The sequence below is a fragment of the Corvus moneduloides genome, chromosome 21 (genome assembly GCF_009650955.1).
Source record: "Corvus moneduloides isolate bCorMon1 chromosome 21, bCorMon1.pri, whole genome shotgun sequence".
NCBI lineage: Eukaryota > Metazoa > Chordata > Aves > Passeriformes > Corvidae > Corvus > Corvus moneduloides.
The window spans coordinates 9,832,727-9,849,861 of record NC_045496.1 but is presented as its reverse complement, the minus strand read 5'-3'; the positions used below and the strand labels follow the sequence as shown (position 1 = coordinate 9,849,861).

The window sequence follows — 17,135 nt, the reverse complement described above, 5'->3', positions numbered from 1 at the left end:
AAGGAAAGAAAGAAGAGAAAGAAGAGAAAGAAGAGAACGAAAGAAGAGAACGAAAGAAGAGATAGATAGATAGACAGATAGATAGACAGACAAACAGATAGACAGACAGATAGAGATCCCACCACAGCCCGCTCTTCGCCTCTCGCGAGATCTCGGCCCCTTATTTATACTTGCCTGTCCTCTCGCGAGATCTCGGCAGTATATCTTGGGCCCACGCCGCCATCTCCGTCTTTTTCGCTGTCCCGGAAGGCCTGGGTTTCGGCACCGGCGTCCATCCGCCTGCATCCCCCGCCATCCGCCGCCGCGATGCCCCCCAAGTTCGACCCCAACGAGATCAAAGTCGGTACGTACCGGGCAGCGGGCGCGGGAGGGGGGCGGGGCCCGGCGGGCTCGGCTGACGCGGCGCTGTCCCCGCAGTTTACCTGCGCTGCACCGGCGGCGAAGTCGGAGCCACGTCCGCGCTGGCCCCCAAGATCGGACCCCTGGGGTTGGTACGTACCGGAGACGGGGTTTTGGGGGAGCGAGGGCAGAGAGGTGGGAGGTCGGGGGCGAGCGTGGCCTGGGAGGAGAGGGATGAAACATGTCCCGAGCGGAGTGGGAAGCATGTCCTGCTTGAGGGGAATGAGTAAATCCCGGGGGAAATTCAGCGTGTCCTGGGGGGCAGGAGGGATAAAATGCGTTCCGAAGGTGGTGGGAAGCGTGCCCTGGGGAGCACCGGGGCGGTGCTGCTCCATCCTGGAGTAAAGGCGTTCAGCAGTAGCACACACGGAGAAGAAGCCGGGGCAGCGCTGGGGCTCTCGGCTTTAACCCGAGCCCTTTGTGATCTCCACGTGTTGTCCCTCAGTCCCCCAAGAAGGTGGGCGATGACATCGCCAAGGCCACGGGCGACTGGAAGGGGCTGCGGATCACGGTGAAGCTGACGATCCAGAACAGGCAAGCGCAGGTACCGCACGCCGCAGGGCCCGGCCGGTGCTGCAGGCATGGAGCCCACCCGAGCTCTGCCTGCTCCAGCCACCAGCCGGGATCCCGGCAGGGTCCACTCAGCCCTTCATCCTTCCGAGGTGGATAAAATGAGTGCCACACAGGGGGTGTGTGGGGGTCTTCTGAGAAGACCTTAAAACGTGGGTGGGGGGATGTGTGTGGAGCCTGGGGCTTTGCCAGGCTGGAGGATCCTGAGAAATGATCCTCATGTACCAAAATTCAACTTTCATCCTGTTGCAGATGAATCGTTCTTTCTACAGAACCTCCAACCAGCAAAAAAAAAAAAAACCCGTTACTTAAAGCAGCACAGAAATAAATAAATTGAAATCTTGCCAATTCCTGTAGCCACCTGCCACCGTACCTGTTCTGATGCCCGTGGCTGGTACATTCCAGTGGTGAGCTGAGAGGAAGCCCCAGGCAGGAAGCAGTCCTCTCCTGCATGTGGGGAGGCCTGTGCCGAAAACCTGGGAACAGATTCCTACAGCACAAAAAAAAACCTGGAGCATGAGGGAATTAACCAAACCCACACTGCTCTGGCAATTACCTTTGCTGAGATAATTGACTGCTTGATTATGTTTGTTAGCAATAGAATTCCGTGCAGAATAGGGGGGAAATTAATCTCTTTCTGTTTAGATAGAGGTTGTTCCTTCTGCCTCTGCTCTGATTATCAAAGCTCTGAAGGAGCCACCTCGTGACAGGAAGAAGCAGAAGAACAGTAAGTGTTCCCTTGGCTCTGGTTCTGAATGTTTTGGGGCTAAAAGAGGGGAAATACCAGTAGCTTCCCCTGGGATTATTCAGCATAAACTGGCAAATGGGGGACACGAGGCTGGTTTTGGGCATCCCCATTCCTGCAGTGCCAGGGTACCAACAGATGGCACATCAGCAGAGCTCTGTGTTTTAGGAGATTACGGAATCTTGGACTGGTTTGGGTTGGAAGGGACCTTAAAGCTCATCAGTTCTACCTCTGCCATGGGCAGGGACACCTCCCACTGTCCCAGGCTGCTCCAAGCAAGCCCCAATGTCCAGCCTGGCCTTGGGCACTGCCAGGGATCCAGGGACAGCCCCAGCTGCTCTGGGCAAAGCTGGGGTAAAACAGGCAGCTGTAGCTGTGCTGTAGCACAGGGCCTGGTACAGCCAGAGGGGAGCTGGCAGAATTCCAGCTTAGAAAGAGGAGTTGGGGATAATTCGGTGCCGCAGTCCGAGAGCTGCAGCACTGACAGCAGCCCTGCTGGAGCTGCAAACTCCCAGCTCTCCACGTGGTCCGAGTGCTGGGAATGGTGCTCCCAGAGGAAACCAGGAGCTGGCAGTGCCCAGGTGGCCTCAGTGCTGCTGTTCCCTTCACAGTTAAGCACAGTGGCAGCGTCACCTTCGACGAGATCGTGAACATTGCGCGGCAGATGCGGCACCGCTCCCTGGCCCGGGAGCTCTCGGGTGAGTCCTGGCGGTGGGATTCAGGGAATGCTCCTTCTGCCTGCTGCGGATCCCAGGAGGGAGGGCTCACGGCTGAGTTGGGAACAGGCAGCCTCAACACTTGGGGAGGGGAGAGGCACAGGGAGCGCTCTCCAGTGTGTTCCTGGGGGAATCCAGGGTGTGAGATCTGGGTAAGTGACTTGATGTTCCCTGGTGAGCCCTGAGGCTCCAGCCTGCAAACCCCAGAGGGAAAGGGGACAGCTGAGAGCTGTGAGGAGTTCTCTGTGTCAGAATCCAGACTGGTTTGGGTTGGAAGGGACCTTAAAGCTCATTCAGTTCCACCCCTTGCCATGGGCAGGGACGCCTTCCATCAGCCCAGGTTGCTCCAGGTAAGTTCCTGGGATGTTTTCCCGTGGTAAAGCACTGACCAGCTGCATCTCCCTGCTGCAGGGACCATCAAGGAGATCCTTGGCACTGCCCAGTCCGTGGGCTGCAGCATTGATGGGAGACACCCCCACGACATCATCGATGACATCAACAGTGGTGCCATCGAGTGCCCGGCTGTAAGTGCCCAGCTCTAAATGAAATTGCTGTATCACGTTTAATTACTGACAGACTCCACTAATGAGCTGTGTCTCCTTCTTCCTACAGAGCTAAGACTGCAGAAAAGGAAGTTGCTACTTAAAGGCTCCTTCAGTTTTTTGTAGCACTTTAAATACTTTAATAAAAGACCCAGTTGTCTGCAAACTCTGGTGCTGGCTTGATTTGTCCCTGTCCCATGCTGTGAATTTTCCTTTAGGAAAATGGCGTCTGTGCCCATTCTGGATGGATTGGGGCAGGGATGGAAGTGTGGCTGTTAAAAAACGTGCTGAGGAATGAGCAGAAAGTTAAGCATTGCTTATTCAAAATAAGATCCATTTGTGTCCTTTGCTCCCTGATGGAATGTGGGTCAGTGCCCTGGTGGCTTGAGGGCCACAGAGCCTGAAGTGGGGCTGTAGTGACGGAGGGAAAGGCATGATCAAAAAACCATTTTTATCAAATGCATGAGCCCTGGCAGACACCAACTGTCCAGGACATCCCACTGTGTCCCTGTCAGTGTGGAGGGGAGCTGGACCCTCCTCGCTCCTCCAGCAAAACTGAGCAAAACCTGACCTGGGTATTCCCAGACATGGGAATCCCACGAGCTCAGGGATCTGCCTGTCCCTGGTGTGGCTGTGCCTTGGGCAGCTCTGCCCGGGGTTTTCCTCCACTTGGCAGTGCTGGAAACAATTGGAAAAATGATTCCTTTTGCTTAAGGGGAGTTCCATGGAAAGGATCCCTAACCTTTCCCATGCTGCCCGAGGGCAGGGGCTCTGGTAGAAGCCAAGCAATGCTTGGAAGGATGGTTTGCCCTGCCAAGAATTCATTTTTTCCAAATCGGGCTCTTTCAAAAGGAGGCAGAGGGTTCCAAAGGTAATAACCCACACTAACATCACCTATCTTGCTGATAATTTATTGTTTAATTTAATATCTTTAATAATGAAGGCATCAAATGCAACCTCAGCAGGCTTGCAGGTGCCATCAAGCTGAGGGTGCAGTGCCACAGCTGAGGGATGTGATGGCATCCAGAGGGACCTGGGCAAGCTTGAGAAGTGGCCCATGGGAACCTCGTGAGGTTTAACCATGCCAAGTGCTGGAGCTGCACCTGGGTTGGGGCCAACTCCTGGGACCAATCCAGGCTGGGGATGAGCAGATGGAGCAGCTGTGGGAGAAGGATCCCACAAATCTTTAGGGTTTGAGGGAAGGAAGATGCAGAGAATCCCCTGGGCTGAAATTTGAACCAAAAAATTGCTGTGACACCCTCACAGGTGCTGAAGTAACCCCCCAGGGCTGGCAGTAACTGCCCTCACGGGGAGTCCCTTGCGGTGACCCCACAACGGCTCTGTGGTCCCTCTGTCGTGTCCCAGCTGGGCCTGGCTGCCGTCCCCACGCAGGGCACGGCCAGTTTGGGCTCCACAGCCCCTTCCGGGGGCCACATCACCACCCCCAGGCAAAGCCCAGCACCGCTCCCGGGCACAGCGAGAGATTCTTGGGTGCCTTGGGCAGGGCCGGCACTTGGACGCCATGATCCCTGTGGGTTTCTCCACCTCTGAACACTCTGATCCCTGCCCGGTCCGGCCGGCACGCAGCTCCCCCCGCACGGCCCGTTGGGGCTGCGCGGCCCCGCCTGCGGCACGGCCCGGCCCCCGGAGCGCCCGAACGGCGGCGCATCCACGCGGCGGGGCCGGGCCGCCATGTGCCGCCGGCAGCGAGCCCGGGGTTCGCCGGCCCTGGGGGTGTCCCTGTCCCTTTCCCAGGGTCCCCGGCCCTGTCCCCGGCCCTGTCCCCGTCCCCGCTGTCCCCGTCCGGCCCCCGGGGGGGCGCGGTCCCTTTAAGCGCGGCCACGCCCCCGCTGCCGCCGGCACGAAGCTTCCCGCGAACGTGACGTCACCGCCCGCGCCTCCCGCGCCCGCGCCCGCGGCCCCGTCCCACGTGATCCGAGCCGCGGCGCGCCGCGCGCCCATTGGCCGCGGCGGCGGCGTTCGCGGTGTGACGTCACGGCAGCGCAGGTCGCCATTGGTCCGCCGGGCGAGGGTGGGCGGTGGCGCGGGCCGCCATTGGCCGAGGGGCGGCGGGGGGGCGGTGGCGCGGCGGCCCCGCCCCCCGGGTGTGCGCGAGGCGGCGGCGCGTGGCAGCGGCGCGGGGCGAGCGGCGGCCCCGGCCCGGCCCCGCCATGACCGACTTCAAGCTGGGCATCGTCCGGCTCGGGCGGGTGGCCGGCAAGGTGAGCGCGGGGCGCCGGCGGGCGCGGCGGGCCGGGCCGGGCTGGGCTCAGCTCAGCCGCGCCGGGCGGGCCGGGGGGCGGCGGGGCCGGGGCGAGGGGTCCGGCTGGGCGGGGGGCAGCGGACGGGCGGGCCGGCCGGTGCTGCCGGGCGGGGAGGGCTGTGCTGTGCCGGGCCGTGCTGTGCCTTACCGAGCCGCTCCGGGGCCGTGCCGGGGCCTTACCGAGCCGTGCCGGGGCCTTACCGAGCCGTGCCGTGCAGTCCCGGGCCTTGCTGAGCCGTGCCGTGCGCTCCGGAGCCGTGCCGCAGCCGTGCCGGAGCCGTGCCGGGCCGTGCGGCCGCGCTGACGGGGCTCTCTCTGTGTTCCAGACCAAGTACACGCTGATCGACGAGCAGGACATCCCGCTGGTGGAGAGCTACTCCTTCGAGGTGAGGGCCCCGCTGCCCGCGCTCCCCTCGCGTTATTTTACCGGGTTTTGTGACTCCCTTCCCCGCCCGGGGCTGCCCCGGCCCCGCCGCCGCTCCCCGCGCCCTCCCGGTGCTCGGGCTCCCGCTGGAGCTTCGGCTTTTTGCTTTGCTTGTGCTCTGCTCCAATCAAACCGCTCGTGGAAGTGCTGTGCCTGCAGCTCCCCTGATTGGGGGAAAAAGAACCAGTTTTAAGTTACTGAAGTCCCAACGTGGAGGCTTCCAAGCAGGAAAAGTTCTGGGTTTTCTTTTTTTCTTTTTTTTTTTTTATAATTAGATGAACACTGTTTTAAAACATGTATTTACTAATTTATTATGCAGTTTTTAGTTTTCATACTATATGTATGCTTTTGGAGAACTGGTAATTTGTCCTCCCGTGGTTTGGCAAACATTAAAAATGTTCACTCTGCACTTACTCTTGGATAAAAAAAACCTGTATTATTGTAACTGATTATGGGACAAAAAAATGTGTCCTTTACTCTTAACATCCACTGGAAGAGGGTAAGTGGGTTCCAGCAAGGCTTTGAAAGTAAAAGAAAATTATTACAAAATTTTCAACAAATAAGGCTTTTTTGGAGGAGGGACCATCACTTGTTACATTCTTGCTGTGCAATGGATGTTTTGGGGCTGTTCTTAGGAATTTTAGGAGTTGTGGCCGTGCTGCTGCCAGAACACTCCCTGTTTGTCCATGCCTCCCCTCTGGCAGCCACTGTGAGTGTCTCTGTCACTGGTGGCAGTAGCACACTGTGACTGTCCCAAATGGATCAAATTCTTGCTGCACTCTGTGAGCTTTGGCACCTGCACAACCTTGTGGAGTGCAGGGAAAAGGCCAGGCCCTCGCCCTCAGGAGCACCCCACTGAGATGGGTGTAGGGGCAGTGCTTAAAGCAAAGCCCTGCTGGCTGCACAGGGACAGAATGTGGATCCTGATGTGAATCCCAGCCCCAGAGCTGGATTCCTGCTGTTCCTTATCCAGGCAGCTCCTCCCTGCCCTTTCCCAGCCGGGCTGGTTGGGTCCCCTTGGGGGTTTGAGACAGCTCAGATGGCACCGAGCTCAAGTGACCCACAGGGATGAGTGTGAAATGTTGGGTCCACCCCCATCCCAGTGGAGCAGGGGCTCTGCTGCCCTGTGTGGGTGATCTCACGGCCTTTCCCTTCCCTCTAGGCTCGGATGGAGGTGGATGCTGATGGGAATGGTGCTAAAATCTTCGCTTACGCATTCGACAAGAACCGGGGCCGGGGCTCAGGCCGCCTCCTGCACGAGCTGCTCTGGTGGGTACTGGAGGGAGAGAAAAGCTAAGGGTTCACCCAGTTTGCTGCCACCAACTCGTGTGGGGTGATTGCTCTGCCTGTAGTAACTTAAGTCCCCTCAGGAGAGTTGGAAACCCAGCACAGGGTGCCCACAGGGCTTTGGTTTGCAGAGTCCTCACACAGCACAGCCTGTGAAACATTCCAGGCAGGGAAAGCAGTGAGAGGTGAGTGTGATTCATGGAGACCCTGCTTACACCTGAGAAATGCTGCTCAAACTTCAGCTGGGGGGAAAAAGAGGGGACCTGCACCATTCAATAGGTGAAGACAAGCCTTTGAAGGTTTGTTGTGGGGTTTTTTGTCCACTGACAATTGGCAGAGCACTGGAGAAAGGGAGCTTCTGATAACTTTAAAGTTTGAGGTGTTTTTTATGGCTTTCTGCAAAACTGCCTGAAGTGATGCTGATGGTTCATCATATCATACCAGCTGCTGCTTCTTATTTTCCATACTGTACAAATCCTTGAAATCCTTCATAGGATTAACATTAAGAATCAGGGGCCAATTTCCTCGTGTGAGAGCAGCTTACCCTCTGAGCTGATCTATTGCTCTTTCTAGATGTTGATGGGTTTATAGAAAAGGTGGGATCTGCTGAAGAAACCTTAGTTCTTTTAAAATCCTTTTTGGAAAAAGTAAGCATATTTTCTATTCAGTTCCATATCCTTGGAAGTCACAGTGCCCAGGATGCCCTTTATCATTCCAGGTTACCTTTTATTCCCCAGAACCAGGCTCTGCACAAGAGGAAGGAGACAGGAAGACTATCAGACCATTATTATTATTTCCAATCTGCTTATTAAATACGGATTTTAACCTGCATCTGTTAATGTTTAATCTTATTGCACATAGAACTTTTGTTGAAATTATGAAATTGGCTGCAGCATGTGGAGCAAATCACTGACAGCTGCTGCTAACTGTGAACCTCAGACAGTCATAATTATTATCTGTAAGTAGCATTAAACAGCACCTTAAAATGATTCAGGTCAGTTGTTGAAGGCTGTGCAAATGATGACAGCCCAGCTATTTGTTTATGACACAGCCCAGCCACTGCCTCTTCTGGCTTGTTTTACTCAAATTAGGAAGTAATTTGAGCATATTCAGTTAGGAAATTCAAATTGTGTCACTCGAGCATGGGCTGGAGTGAAAAATAAGAGATTTGTGTGTAATGGGGATTTTGGAGAGGCACAGAGGGGGGTGTCAGCTGCCAGGCAAGCAGAGCTGCAGTTCTGGAGTTGCAAAGGCAGATTTTTGGACTAAAAAATATAAAATACCTCTGCTGTTACTGTGAAATCCTTTTGGTCCTGAAGGTGTTTGTGTTGCTGATCTTCAGTTGCAGCCCAAGCACTGCAGGTCCATGGCTGAGTCTCTGGTGACTTTGGCTGCAGGGGCTGTGCAGCTTCTGCCCCAGCTAAACAGAGCAGTTTGGGGACTGCTCTGAGCACAAACCAGAACTGGAGAGTAGTGGCAGGTCCTTCCCTTGGTGAGGAGGGGCAGTGTTGGGGGTTTGGAGCCTGTGAGAGTCAGGAGAGCTGGGCAGAGCCAGGCAGTGATTGCACTTCCCAGTGCCAGCCTCACTCCTGGGATGAATGAAGACCAAAGAACATGGATTGCTGCAGGTGTAGGTGTGTAATTCAGTTGTTCTCTGCACATGGACCCCCAAAACCATGAAAACCCAGCCGAGTTGTGTGCCTCTGGTTTAAGATACAGTGAGTGGCATGTGGTACATACAAGTAAAACAGATCTTTGAATTCTTTTTTCTTTATAAGTTAAGCAGGTTGTTTTGTTCATGTCAGGAGGCCCTTGGGATAGAAAGCCTGGAGCTGCAACAGTGACAGGGACCTTCTCCCAGAGCGCTCCTGCTGCCCTGTGGAGAGGGAACTGTGGGATCAAAAGGCAACCAAGAGCTGGAAATTCCCCACATAAGCTGCAAAAATTCTTACAGGAGGAACTTCCTGATGGTTCTTCAGCCTCTCTGGTGCTTGCTGTGATTTCCACATGGAGTTTTGGCTCTCTCAGAGCAGGTTTGGATGTCTCTGCAGAAGTCTCATCTCCTCAGCCCGTTCCCTGTGGAGCAATCCCAGCTCTCTGTGTTCTACTGGGTGCAGAGATGTTCCCTGGGGAACAGCAGCAGCAGGGGATTAGTCATAAGTATCACCAACTGCATGTTCAAAAAGACATCCAAGACCTGATTTCTGGGGGTTTTTAGGGTTTTTTTTAGAGCACTTACCATCTTGCTGCCTGTAACAGGCTCAGTTCTGGTTCCTGGTGCCTGGAATTGCTGTGTCTGCACTTGTATTCCAGTCCTGGGTTCTGAGCTGCTGAAATACCAAAAGAGCAGAATCCAGATAATTCCCTGAAAAGTCTTGGTGGAAGGGTTTTGCCTGGCATCTTGCAGGAGCTCAGGAGTGCAGGGAGAGGCAGAAGCTCCTTTTGGCTGCATTACTGATGTTTCTCTGCTCCTTCTCCAAGGGACAAGGCAGGTTCTCCACAGCCTGTCCTTGCTGCCCAGTTTGGGGTCCCAGTTTGGATGAACTGGGGTGGTCCATGGTTCAGACTGAAGCCTGGGGAGGGGAGTGGGAGGTGCTCATGCATTCAAAGCTTCCTTTGTGATGTGTGCAGAGAAGGGACCACGCTGAATTTGGCATTACCAGTTCTGACACCTCAGTGCAGTGGTGTTCAACACTCACTGCTCACCAGCAAGGCCCAACTTCCACCTTTACTTAGGCTTTTGTCACTTGAGGTCACAGAGAAGCTGCCAGTGATGTAGATCAATGTGGTTTCATACAGGGAGGGAAAGATTGGTGCAGTGTGGGAGGGGATTTGGTCAGAATTTGCTTTTTGGGGTGGTGGGTGCAGATCTGGGCTGTGGAGGAGCAGGGGTAGGCATGTGCCACTCTGCTGTGACTTCCCAGTGTCGGGAGCAATCTCTCATAATCCTCTCTCTTTCCCCAACTCTAGCAGTTTCTAAACTCTCATCCAATCAAATTTAAAAATATTTCTTAACTTAGTCTTGGAATCGCCTTCCTTTCCCCCCCCCCGCTCAGTTTGTTCTTGCTCTGAACCTCTGTCTCCTCCTCCCAGATTCCTTGCTCCTATCTGTCCCATCTCTCCAGTTGGCACTTTGTCCTAGGCTCATTCTAAGAACCTTCTCTCCTTCTCTGTCTCCATATCTGACTGCTGTGCACCTTCAGCAGTTCACCAGTTCCTGGGCTCCCACTTGGAGCCCTCAGGATTCCTGATTCCCTTTGCCAGACCCTCTGCTGGCCTTCAACAACTCAGAAGTAGCTTTTCCTATAATGGCTTCCCAGTGCCAGAGGGCAGGGACAGATGGGATATTGGGAAATCCTTCCCTGGGAGGGTGGGCAGGCCCTGGCACAGGGTGCCCAGAGCAGCTGGGGCTGCCCCTGGATCCCTGGCAGTGCCCAAGGCCAGGCTGGACATTGGGGCTTGGAGCAGCCTGGGACAGTGGGAGGTGTCCCTGCCCATGGCAGGGGATGAGCTGAATGTTAAAGTCCCTTCCAGCCCAAATCAAGCTGGGATTCCAGGCTTCCTCCTTTAAGGCACTTCAGCAGACTCCTTGCCATAGTTTGTTTGTTTTTATGTGTGTGGTTTGGTTTCTTCTTCCCCAAAAGAAGGATTTTATTTGTTTTACCTTCAAAGGGAAGAACTTTTCCCCATTCCATGGAGGCCCAGCAGACTCCCTGGGAGGAGGCTCCAGGCTCTGTTCTCGTGCAGGGTGTCCTTGCAGCTCCTTGTGGGAGCTGGAGCACAGTCTGTGTGTAGGTGCTGCTTGTAGCCCTCTCCAAGAGGATTCTGCTCATTAAATTCTAGGAAGTTTTGGGGCAAGAGTTTTTCTTACCCCCAAGGTGTATAACTTATCCATGTCTGTATGGATTTTGATCAGGAAAACAAAATCCTACATTTTTCATTGTAGATGACAGTGAAATGAGTTTTCTGTTCTGCTGGGTAATGCTGAGCTTTGTAAAGGTTAAAATAAGTGGGAATTTTTAAACTCAGGCAAATACCTCTTGAAAATTAAATAAACTGGTTGAGCTGAAATGTTCAGTAAAGGCTGAGCAGGACTCAGTGTCCAGGCTGGGTTTGGGTGAAGCTGTGGGAAGCTGCTGGAAGATCTCCAGGGAGGAGGTGCTGGGTTACCTCAGTGAGTGCTGTCAGCTCTGCTTGGCCCTTGTGCTCCTGTGCTGGGAAGTTCCTCATGGCAGAGCAAACACAGGGACACAGCCTTCTGTCCAAGCCTTGCATTTCAGCTGGGATGGGGATTCCCGCAAGAAGTGGTACAGAAACTTGTCAAACATGAGGGTATTCGACAGAGAACTTTATGAAACAGAGAAAGGAGGGGTGAAAAGGGGAAGGGGGAAAATGGAAACTCTTAGAAGGCAGTAGGGGAGATTCCCCCTTCAGCCATCCTGGCTTAGTCCTGCTCTGGGTTTTGGGCAAGTTTCAGGTGCCTCTTGGTCAATTGTGGAGTCATTTCAGACTTTCAGTGTGTTACACACAATTAGAGTCTGAAAAGCATTTGCATACTTGGTGAAACCTCTGTCCTGTGGCTGCCCAGGGAGGTTCCTTCATAAAAAACAAGCTCTGTGGCTCCACACCAGTGCCAAACTTGCACAAATGTGTCTGATAGAATTTCCTATGAAAATAATAAGCCAGCATTGGCACCTTTCAAGGAACACTAATTCCAAGGATCTCTAGCAGTAACTGCAGGAATAGACTCTGGAACTAAGCAATATGCTTAAAATTACTCTATACTCTGAGTGCCTTTTCATTCAACTAATGTATAATTGAAATCACCTGCTGGAAAAAGGCACTTTCTCCTGGGACTTGCCCTGTCTGAAGTAGCCACTGGAGTCTGTTGGCAGCCCAGTGCCAGCAGGTCCCAATCACATTGCCTCTGGAATTGGTGTGATCCTTTGTTTTTTAGCTATTCTTGGTCATCACTGACCTTCAGGTTGGTTTTGTCTCCTGCAGGGAGAGGCACCGGGGAGGGATTGCTCCTGGCTTTCAGGTGGTGCATCTGAACTCGGTGACCGTGGACAACCGCCTGGACAATCTGCGCCTCGTCCCGTGGGGGTGGAAGCCCAAGGCTGAGGAAATCTCTAGCAAACAAAGGTATGGCAGCACCTGGCAGGGGGAATGAAGATCTCTTCAAATGTTGTCTCCTTCCTTTAGTGAGTTTTGCCTTGCCAGAGCCTTTTTGATTTGACCTTGGATGCTTTATACATCGCTCTGTCCCGGCATCCTCACCTGGGGCACAGTCTGCGCTCGCCAGCCCTGCTGTGCAGGGACCATCTCACCCTCGGGGCTGTGCCAGGAGGAGCAGGAAGCCTCTGTGCCCTCCCAGCTGAGCAGAGGCTCAGGGGAAGCTGCACATCTCGCTGCCTTCTGCCTCTCAGACACCGAAATTCCAGTGTGACCTGCGGGAACAGGGAACTGCAAAATGCTCGTGATGGAAGTTGTGGGTTGGGGTTGGACTCACTCAGTGTCAGTCTGGGCTCAGCTTCCAGCACCTCTCACCAGCAGCTTGTGGGACCTTCCCACGGGCTGGGTTTCACTGATGCTACTCAGCACATCAAACTCTTTGTGCCAGGATGGATCTGGATAATCAGGAATGTGACACAGTGGGAGACCCCAGACTTCACATCACACTCTTCTCCTGAAACACCTGCAGTACCTTTAGGATGGGGATGTTGGGAGCTGCTTAAACTGATTTTGAGAAGTTGTAGTGAATTACAAATGCTCTGTGTGATTTTGGGGGTTCAAGAGCAAGGAACAGACTTCAAGCCAGAAATAAATTTTGACTTGGTGTGAATAATTTTGCACAGAAATAGTTTTGCTTGGTAGAAATGTTTCTTGATTGATACTTTTAAACTTCTGAGTTTTGCACTTGGGCTAAAATAACCCTAAAAATACCCAATATATGAGCAGTATGTGCAGTGTGAGGCTAAATACAATGTTAACCTTATTTATTAATAAATTTGGAATCAGTTTCTCTGTATGATTATTATGAATTGATGTACCAAATTGGTACTTGTTTTTTTTATTTTCCAGGGAACAAAGTCTGTACTGGCTGGCAATCCAACAGCTTCCTACAGACCCCATAGAAGAGCAGTTTCCTGTCCTGAATGTAACCAGATATTACAACGCTAACGGGGATGTTGTGGAGGAGGAAGAGAACTCCTGCACTTACTATGAATGTCACTACCCTCCCTGCACAATGATTGAAAAACAGGTGGGTTCAGAGAGCTGGGAGTGAGCATGGGGTGCCTTGGGCTAATGGGGTGTCCAGGGATTTATTTGTTATTTAAAATGCAGAGCTTTACGTGAGCCATTCAGTGGCTAAAACCAGTAATTTTCTTCTACTCAGGTTTTCTTTGGCCTGAACCTCCAGACCCTGTGATAATTTTCAGCTGGAGGGAACATGGGTTTGATTGGAGCAGTGGATGTTACTGGGCTGCTGGGAGGAGGGTGATTTCTGCAGAGTGCACAAAAAGCCAGGTGGAAGCTTTCCTCCAGGGAGCAGAGCTGGGATGAGTGAGCAGCTGTATGAGGCAACAGGAAGCATTGTAAGAGGGTTTGGGCAGTCATGGAATCAAAAAATAACCTGGTTACCATTTCCTGAGCAGAAGGTGAATTGGAGTGGCCTTCATTCAGGGCAGAGCTGGGAGGAAAGGTTCTGCTGGAGGAAGATAAAGCAACATCAGGAGTGAGAGAATGGGCTGTGCCTCTGTCACACAGATGCCTTATCTATAAAGGGCTTGTGAGAGCAGATGCTGAGCGGGCTAAACCCGTTGTGTTCCACTTCCTGCTTTGGGGAAGGGAATGTTTGCAAAAATGATCTTAAATGCCCTGTATTTGAAGCAGAGGGAGCTCTGCCTTTAATTTGGGCCTGTGCCCAAAAGCTCCCTGGATAACAGTAACTTTGGCAGTGGCTGAGCTTGTGCAGCCCTCCTGATACTTTCTGAATTTCAGGTGTTTGTAGTTGAAAACAGAACTTAAGTTGACAAAATGGCAGCACTGTGACAACAAACGTGCAATGCTCCAATATTTTGTCTATTAAGCCCATTTTATAAGAGCAACTGTAAAACCACTGAAATTGCTTCAAACCCCTTTGATTCTCTGATACTCATGGTGGATGTTGTGTTTCATAGAATCCCAGAATCCCAGCCTGGTTTACGTTGGAAGGGACCTTAAAATTCCTCTCATTCCACGGGTAGAGACACCTTCCACTATCCCAGGTTGCTCCAAGCCCTGTCCAGCCTGGCCTTGGACACTTCCAGTGATCCAGGGGCAGCCCCAGCTGCTCTGGGCACCCTGTGGCAGGGCCTCACAGAGAACAGTTTCTTCCCAATATCCCATCTATCCCTGCCCTCCTTCAGCTTAAGGCTGTTTATCCTTGTCCTGTCACCTGTGTGTGACAGGCGTGCAAGACCCGATCATGGAGCTCCTTGGGAATGCTGTTGGGTTCTCTTGGGAATGCTGTTGGGGTGCCCCTCAGGAGCGATGTTGAGGTTCTCCTGGGCCCTGAGCAGCCCCTCTAATGCCATCTTTTGTCCCCAGTTACGTGAATTCAACATCTGTGGCCGCTGCCAGGTGGCGCGGTACTGCGGCTCGCAGTGCCAGCAGAAGGACTGGCCTGCTCACAAGAAACACTGTCGGGAGAAGAAAAGGACCTTCCAGCAGGAGCTCGGACCAGAACGATGACCGGGTGGCAGAGGCCTCTCAGCAGCAGGATTCCTTCCCAAAGGCATTGGACTCTTGCTTTTGCACAGTATGACAGACTGCTTATCGAAGCCAGAGGCACTGAAGAAAAACCCTGTGATGCTTGAGCAGAACAGCTGACTGGACTAAGCCAGCTCTGACTGGTGCTGTGGAAAGGGATCGGGTCTGCCCTTCCAGTATTATATTCTCAAGCAAAAAGACTACTGTGGAGGCTCCAGGCAGGAAGCTTCTCATTATTTATATGTTAATACGTTTGTAAACTCATGTACAGTTTTTGTTAGGAATTCTTGATAGCACTCATTAACTGTAATGTTCAGATGAGAACATGTTGTTGGCCTAAAAGTTTAAAAAAAGCAAAACAAAACAAAAAAAAAAAAGAAAAAAAGTCATGTAGCAAAAGCTTTTCCTCCCATGTGGCAGAAGTGTCTGTGGCAGTGCCAAGGCCGGCGGGGCAGGCTCTGGCATCAGCACTAACTCTGGAGAACTCTGCATGGAAGCTCTATTTAAAAGAAAATACAAACAAAAAAAAGAGCAAACAAAGTAAAGGTTGGAATGAATCCATGTCTGCTCTCTGGCTTTTTCCCCTTCCCTTCCAGCTGCCTTCAGAGCTCAGTCACCCCTGGATGCTGGAAGTGCCTGCAGGGTAGGAGCAGTGCCCCAGGAGCTGGCATGGGCTGTAGGGACCCTCTGGGATCTGTGTCCAGGCACTGCAGCCAGGGCTGCCTCGGAGGGGCTGCTGGAGATGGGCCTTAGAGCAGCCAGGATTTTTAGGAAGCTGGCTCAGCTTTCTGTTCCAAAGCCCTTGTACAGAAGGCAGTGGTAGGGGAGCTCAGGTAGCAGCTGTGTGTGGATGTGGTTGCCCTCGTGGCTTCCCCGTAGCATAGCAAACACTCCAGTCATGTGCAGAGATGTTTAAATATCTAATACTGGGTAAGTTGAATTATTTATTCACTTTTTTTAAAGAGTTGTCATTAATTCAAGAATTACTTTTTGACTTTTTTTTATGTAGTAACAAAGTAGAATGGGAGGAAGATTTCCCTTGCAGAGCACATGCCTATTTTTCTTTTCATGAATAACCATTTTCTTTTTCATTTTTGCCTTAGAAGTGTAAGGAACATCAGTTGAGTTTCCTGAAGAACTAAATGGATAATTTAGTGCCAGGTGTTAGTCTTGCTTCACAGTAGAAGAATGTGAGCTGCTGAGTGCTTAATGCAGAGCCTTTCTTGGAGTGCTTTGTGAAAATTTTTTTGTAAAAGCCGTTTAGAATTTTGATTTTTCAATCAGGATTCACTTTGCCACTTCATGTTGCAATGTTGGTCTTGCTTGTATTCAATTTGTTAGAAAATTGATCTGCTGTGGACTTCCAATATTATATTCTGTTTCTAATATCTGCACAGGAAGTTCTGAATTATTAATATTTGGGTGGGTTTTCATCCTTTGGCTTTAAGCACCTTGGGAAATAGCGAAGAACTTCTGAAACTTCCTGCTGGAAGTTCACTTGAAGGCACTTGGTCAAGTTGCCACTCTTAAGCCATGGTTGTACTGTAATTTTTCTGTTCAGGCAGCCCAAAATGCCCTTCGGTGTGAAAAAACCAAGCGGGACCTAATCACATTTTCCTGTAATGGGTAATTCCTTTTTTAAAAGGAAACATTTAATTCTTTCCTTGAAATGAACTGCACATTTTTTGATTAATATAAAATGGGACATAAGGAATATTTTTTTATTATTATTTGGGGTAATCCATTGAACAGGGCAGAAGTATTGACTTTTTTTTTCCTTGCCTGTTTAAAAGGCTGCAATTTGTCCTGCCAATTTTCCATTTTATTACCAGGAATCATGTTTGTCAAAACAAAGTGCAGTCTTAGAGCCCTTAAACACTTGAGCAGCACCAAGCAGGGAGGAGTTGGTGCTGATGTTTGTAATGCTGCTGCAGTGAGGACAAGGACAGGCTGCAGACCAAGGCCTGGTGGGGCAATGGAGAAATTCCCCTGAGGGAATGAGGGAAAGGTGGGACAGAGCCAGGATGGAAGGTGCTTGGGGAAATCCTGATCCCAGGGAATGTGGGAGAGAAAGGGATGGGAGGATGGGGTGCAGCAGGTGGGGAGGAGAGATGCTCACAGGGTTAAAGGATTGTGAGAACAACGCAAGTGGAAAGAAACTGCCCAGGTTCTGACCTAGCTGAAAGACCAGAATGCTTATGGGTGGCATGGAGACGGTGTAAGACACCACATGGGCCAGGAGCAAAGCTTCACCACCCAGCAAAACAGCACTGAGGGCAAAAGGGGGCTGGTGGGATTAAATGGGGGCATGTGGGATACTCAGAGTAAGAAGAAATCCTTTGTAAACTGAACTGTGTTCAAATGTAAGAGATGGAAAGAATAACATTTGGCAGGTGAAATGCAGAAAAAGCAAAAGCAAACAAACCAACCCAGC

General features: G+C 51.9%; 2 protein-coding genes and 1 non-coding gene across 3 annotated transcripts; all 3 read left to right on the top strand.

The window, feature by feature from the left end:
* Positions 1 to 214: 214 nt before the first annotated feature.
* Positions 215 to 3,138, top strand: RPL12 (ribosomal protein L12). The gene is made up of 7 exons (XM_032131076.1): positions 215 to 343; positions 418 to 491; positions 845 to 943; positions 1,615 to 1,696; positions 2,326 to 2,412; positions 2,842 to 2,954; positions 3,043 to 3,138. The coding sequence occupies exons 1-7, from the start codon at positions 307 to 309 to the stop codon at positions 3,046 to 3,048; spliced, it is 498 nt and encodes a 165-aa protein (XP_031986967.1). The 5' UTR covers positions 215 to 306; the 3' UTR covers positions 3,049 to 3,138.
* On the top strand, positions 1,330 to 1,457 carry LOC116454552. Its single transcript, XR_004244134.1, has one exon. It is a non-coding gene; the product is annotated as a small nucleolar RNA SNORA65 (small nucleolar RNA).
* A 1,940-nt stretch (positions 3,139 to 5,078) lies between the features above and the next one.
* ZMYND19 (zinc finger MYND-type containing 19) lies at positions 5,079 to 16,095 on the top strand. Its single transcript, XM_032130779.1, has 6 exons — positions 5,079 to 5,194; positions 5,562 to 5,621; positions 6,822 to 6,928; positions 11,951 to 12,091; positions 13,031 to 13,211; positions 14,540 to 16,095. The coding sequence occupies exons 1-6, from the start codon at positions 5,144 to 5,146 to the stop codon at positions 14,681 to 14,683; spliced, it is 684 nt and encodes a 227-aa protein (XP_031986670.1). The 5' UTR covers positions 5,079 to 5,143; the 3' UTR covers positions 14,684 to 16,095.
* Positions 16,096 to 17,135: the final 1,040 nt, after the last annotated feature.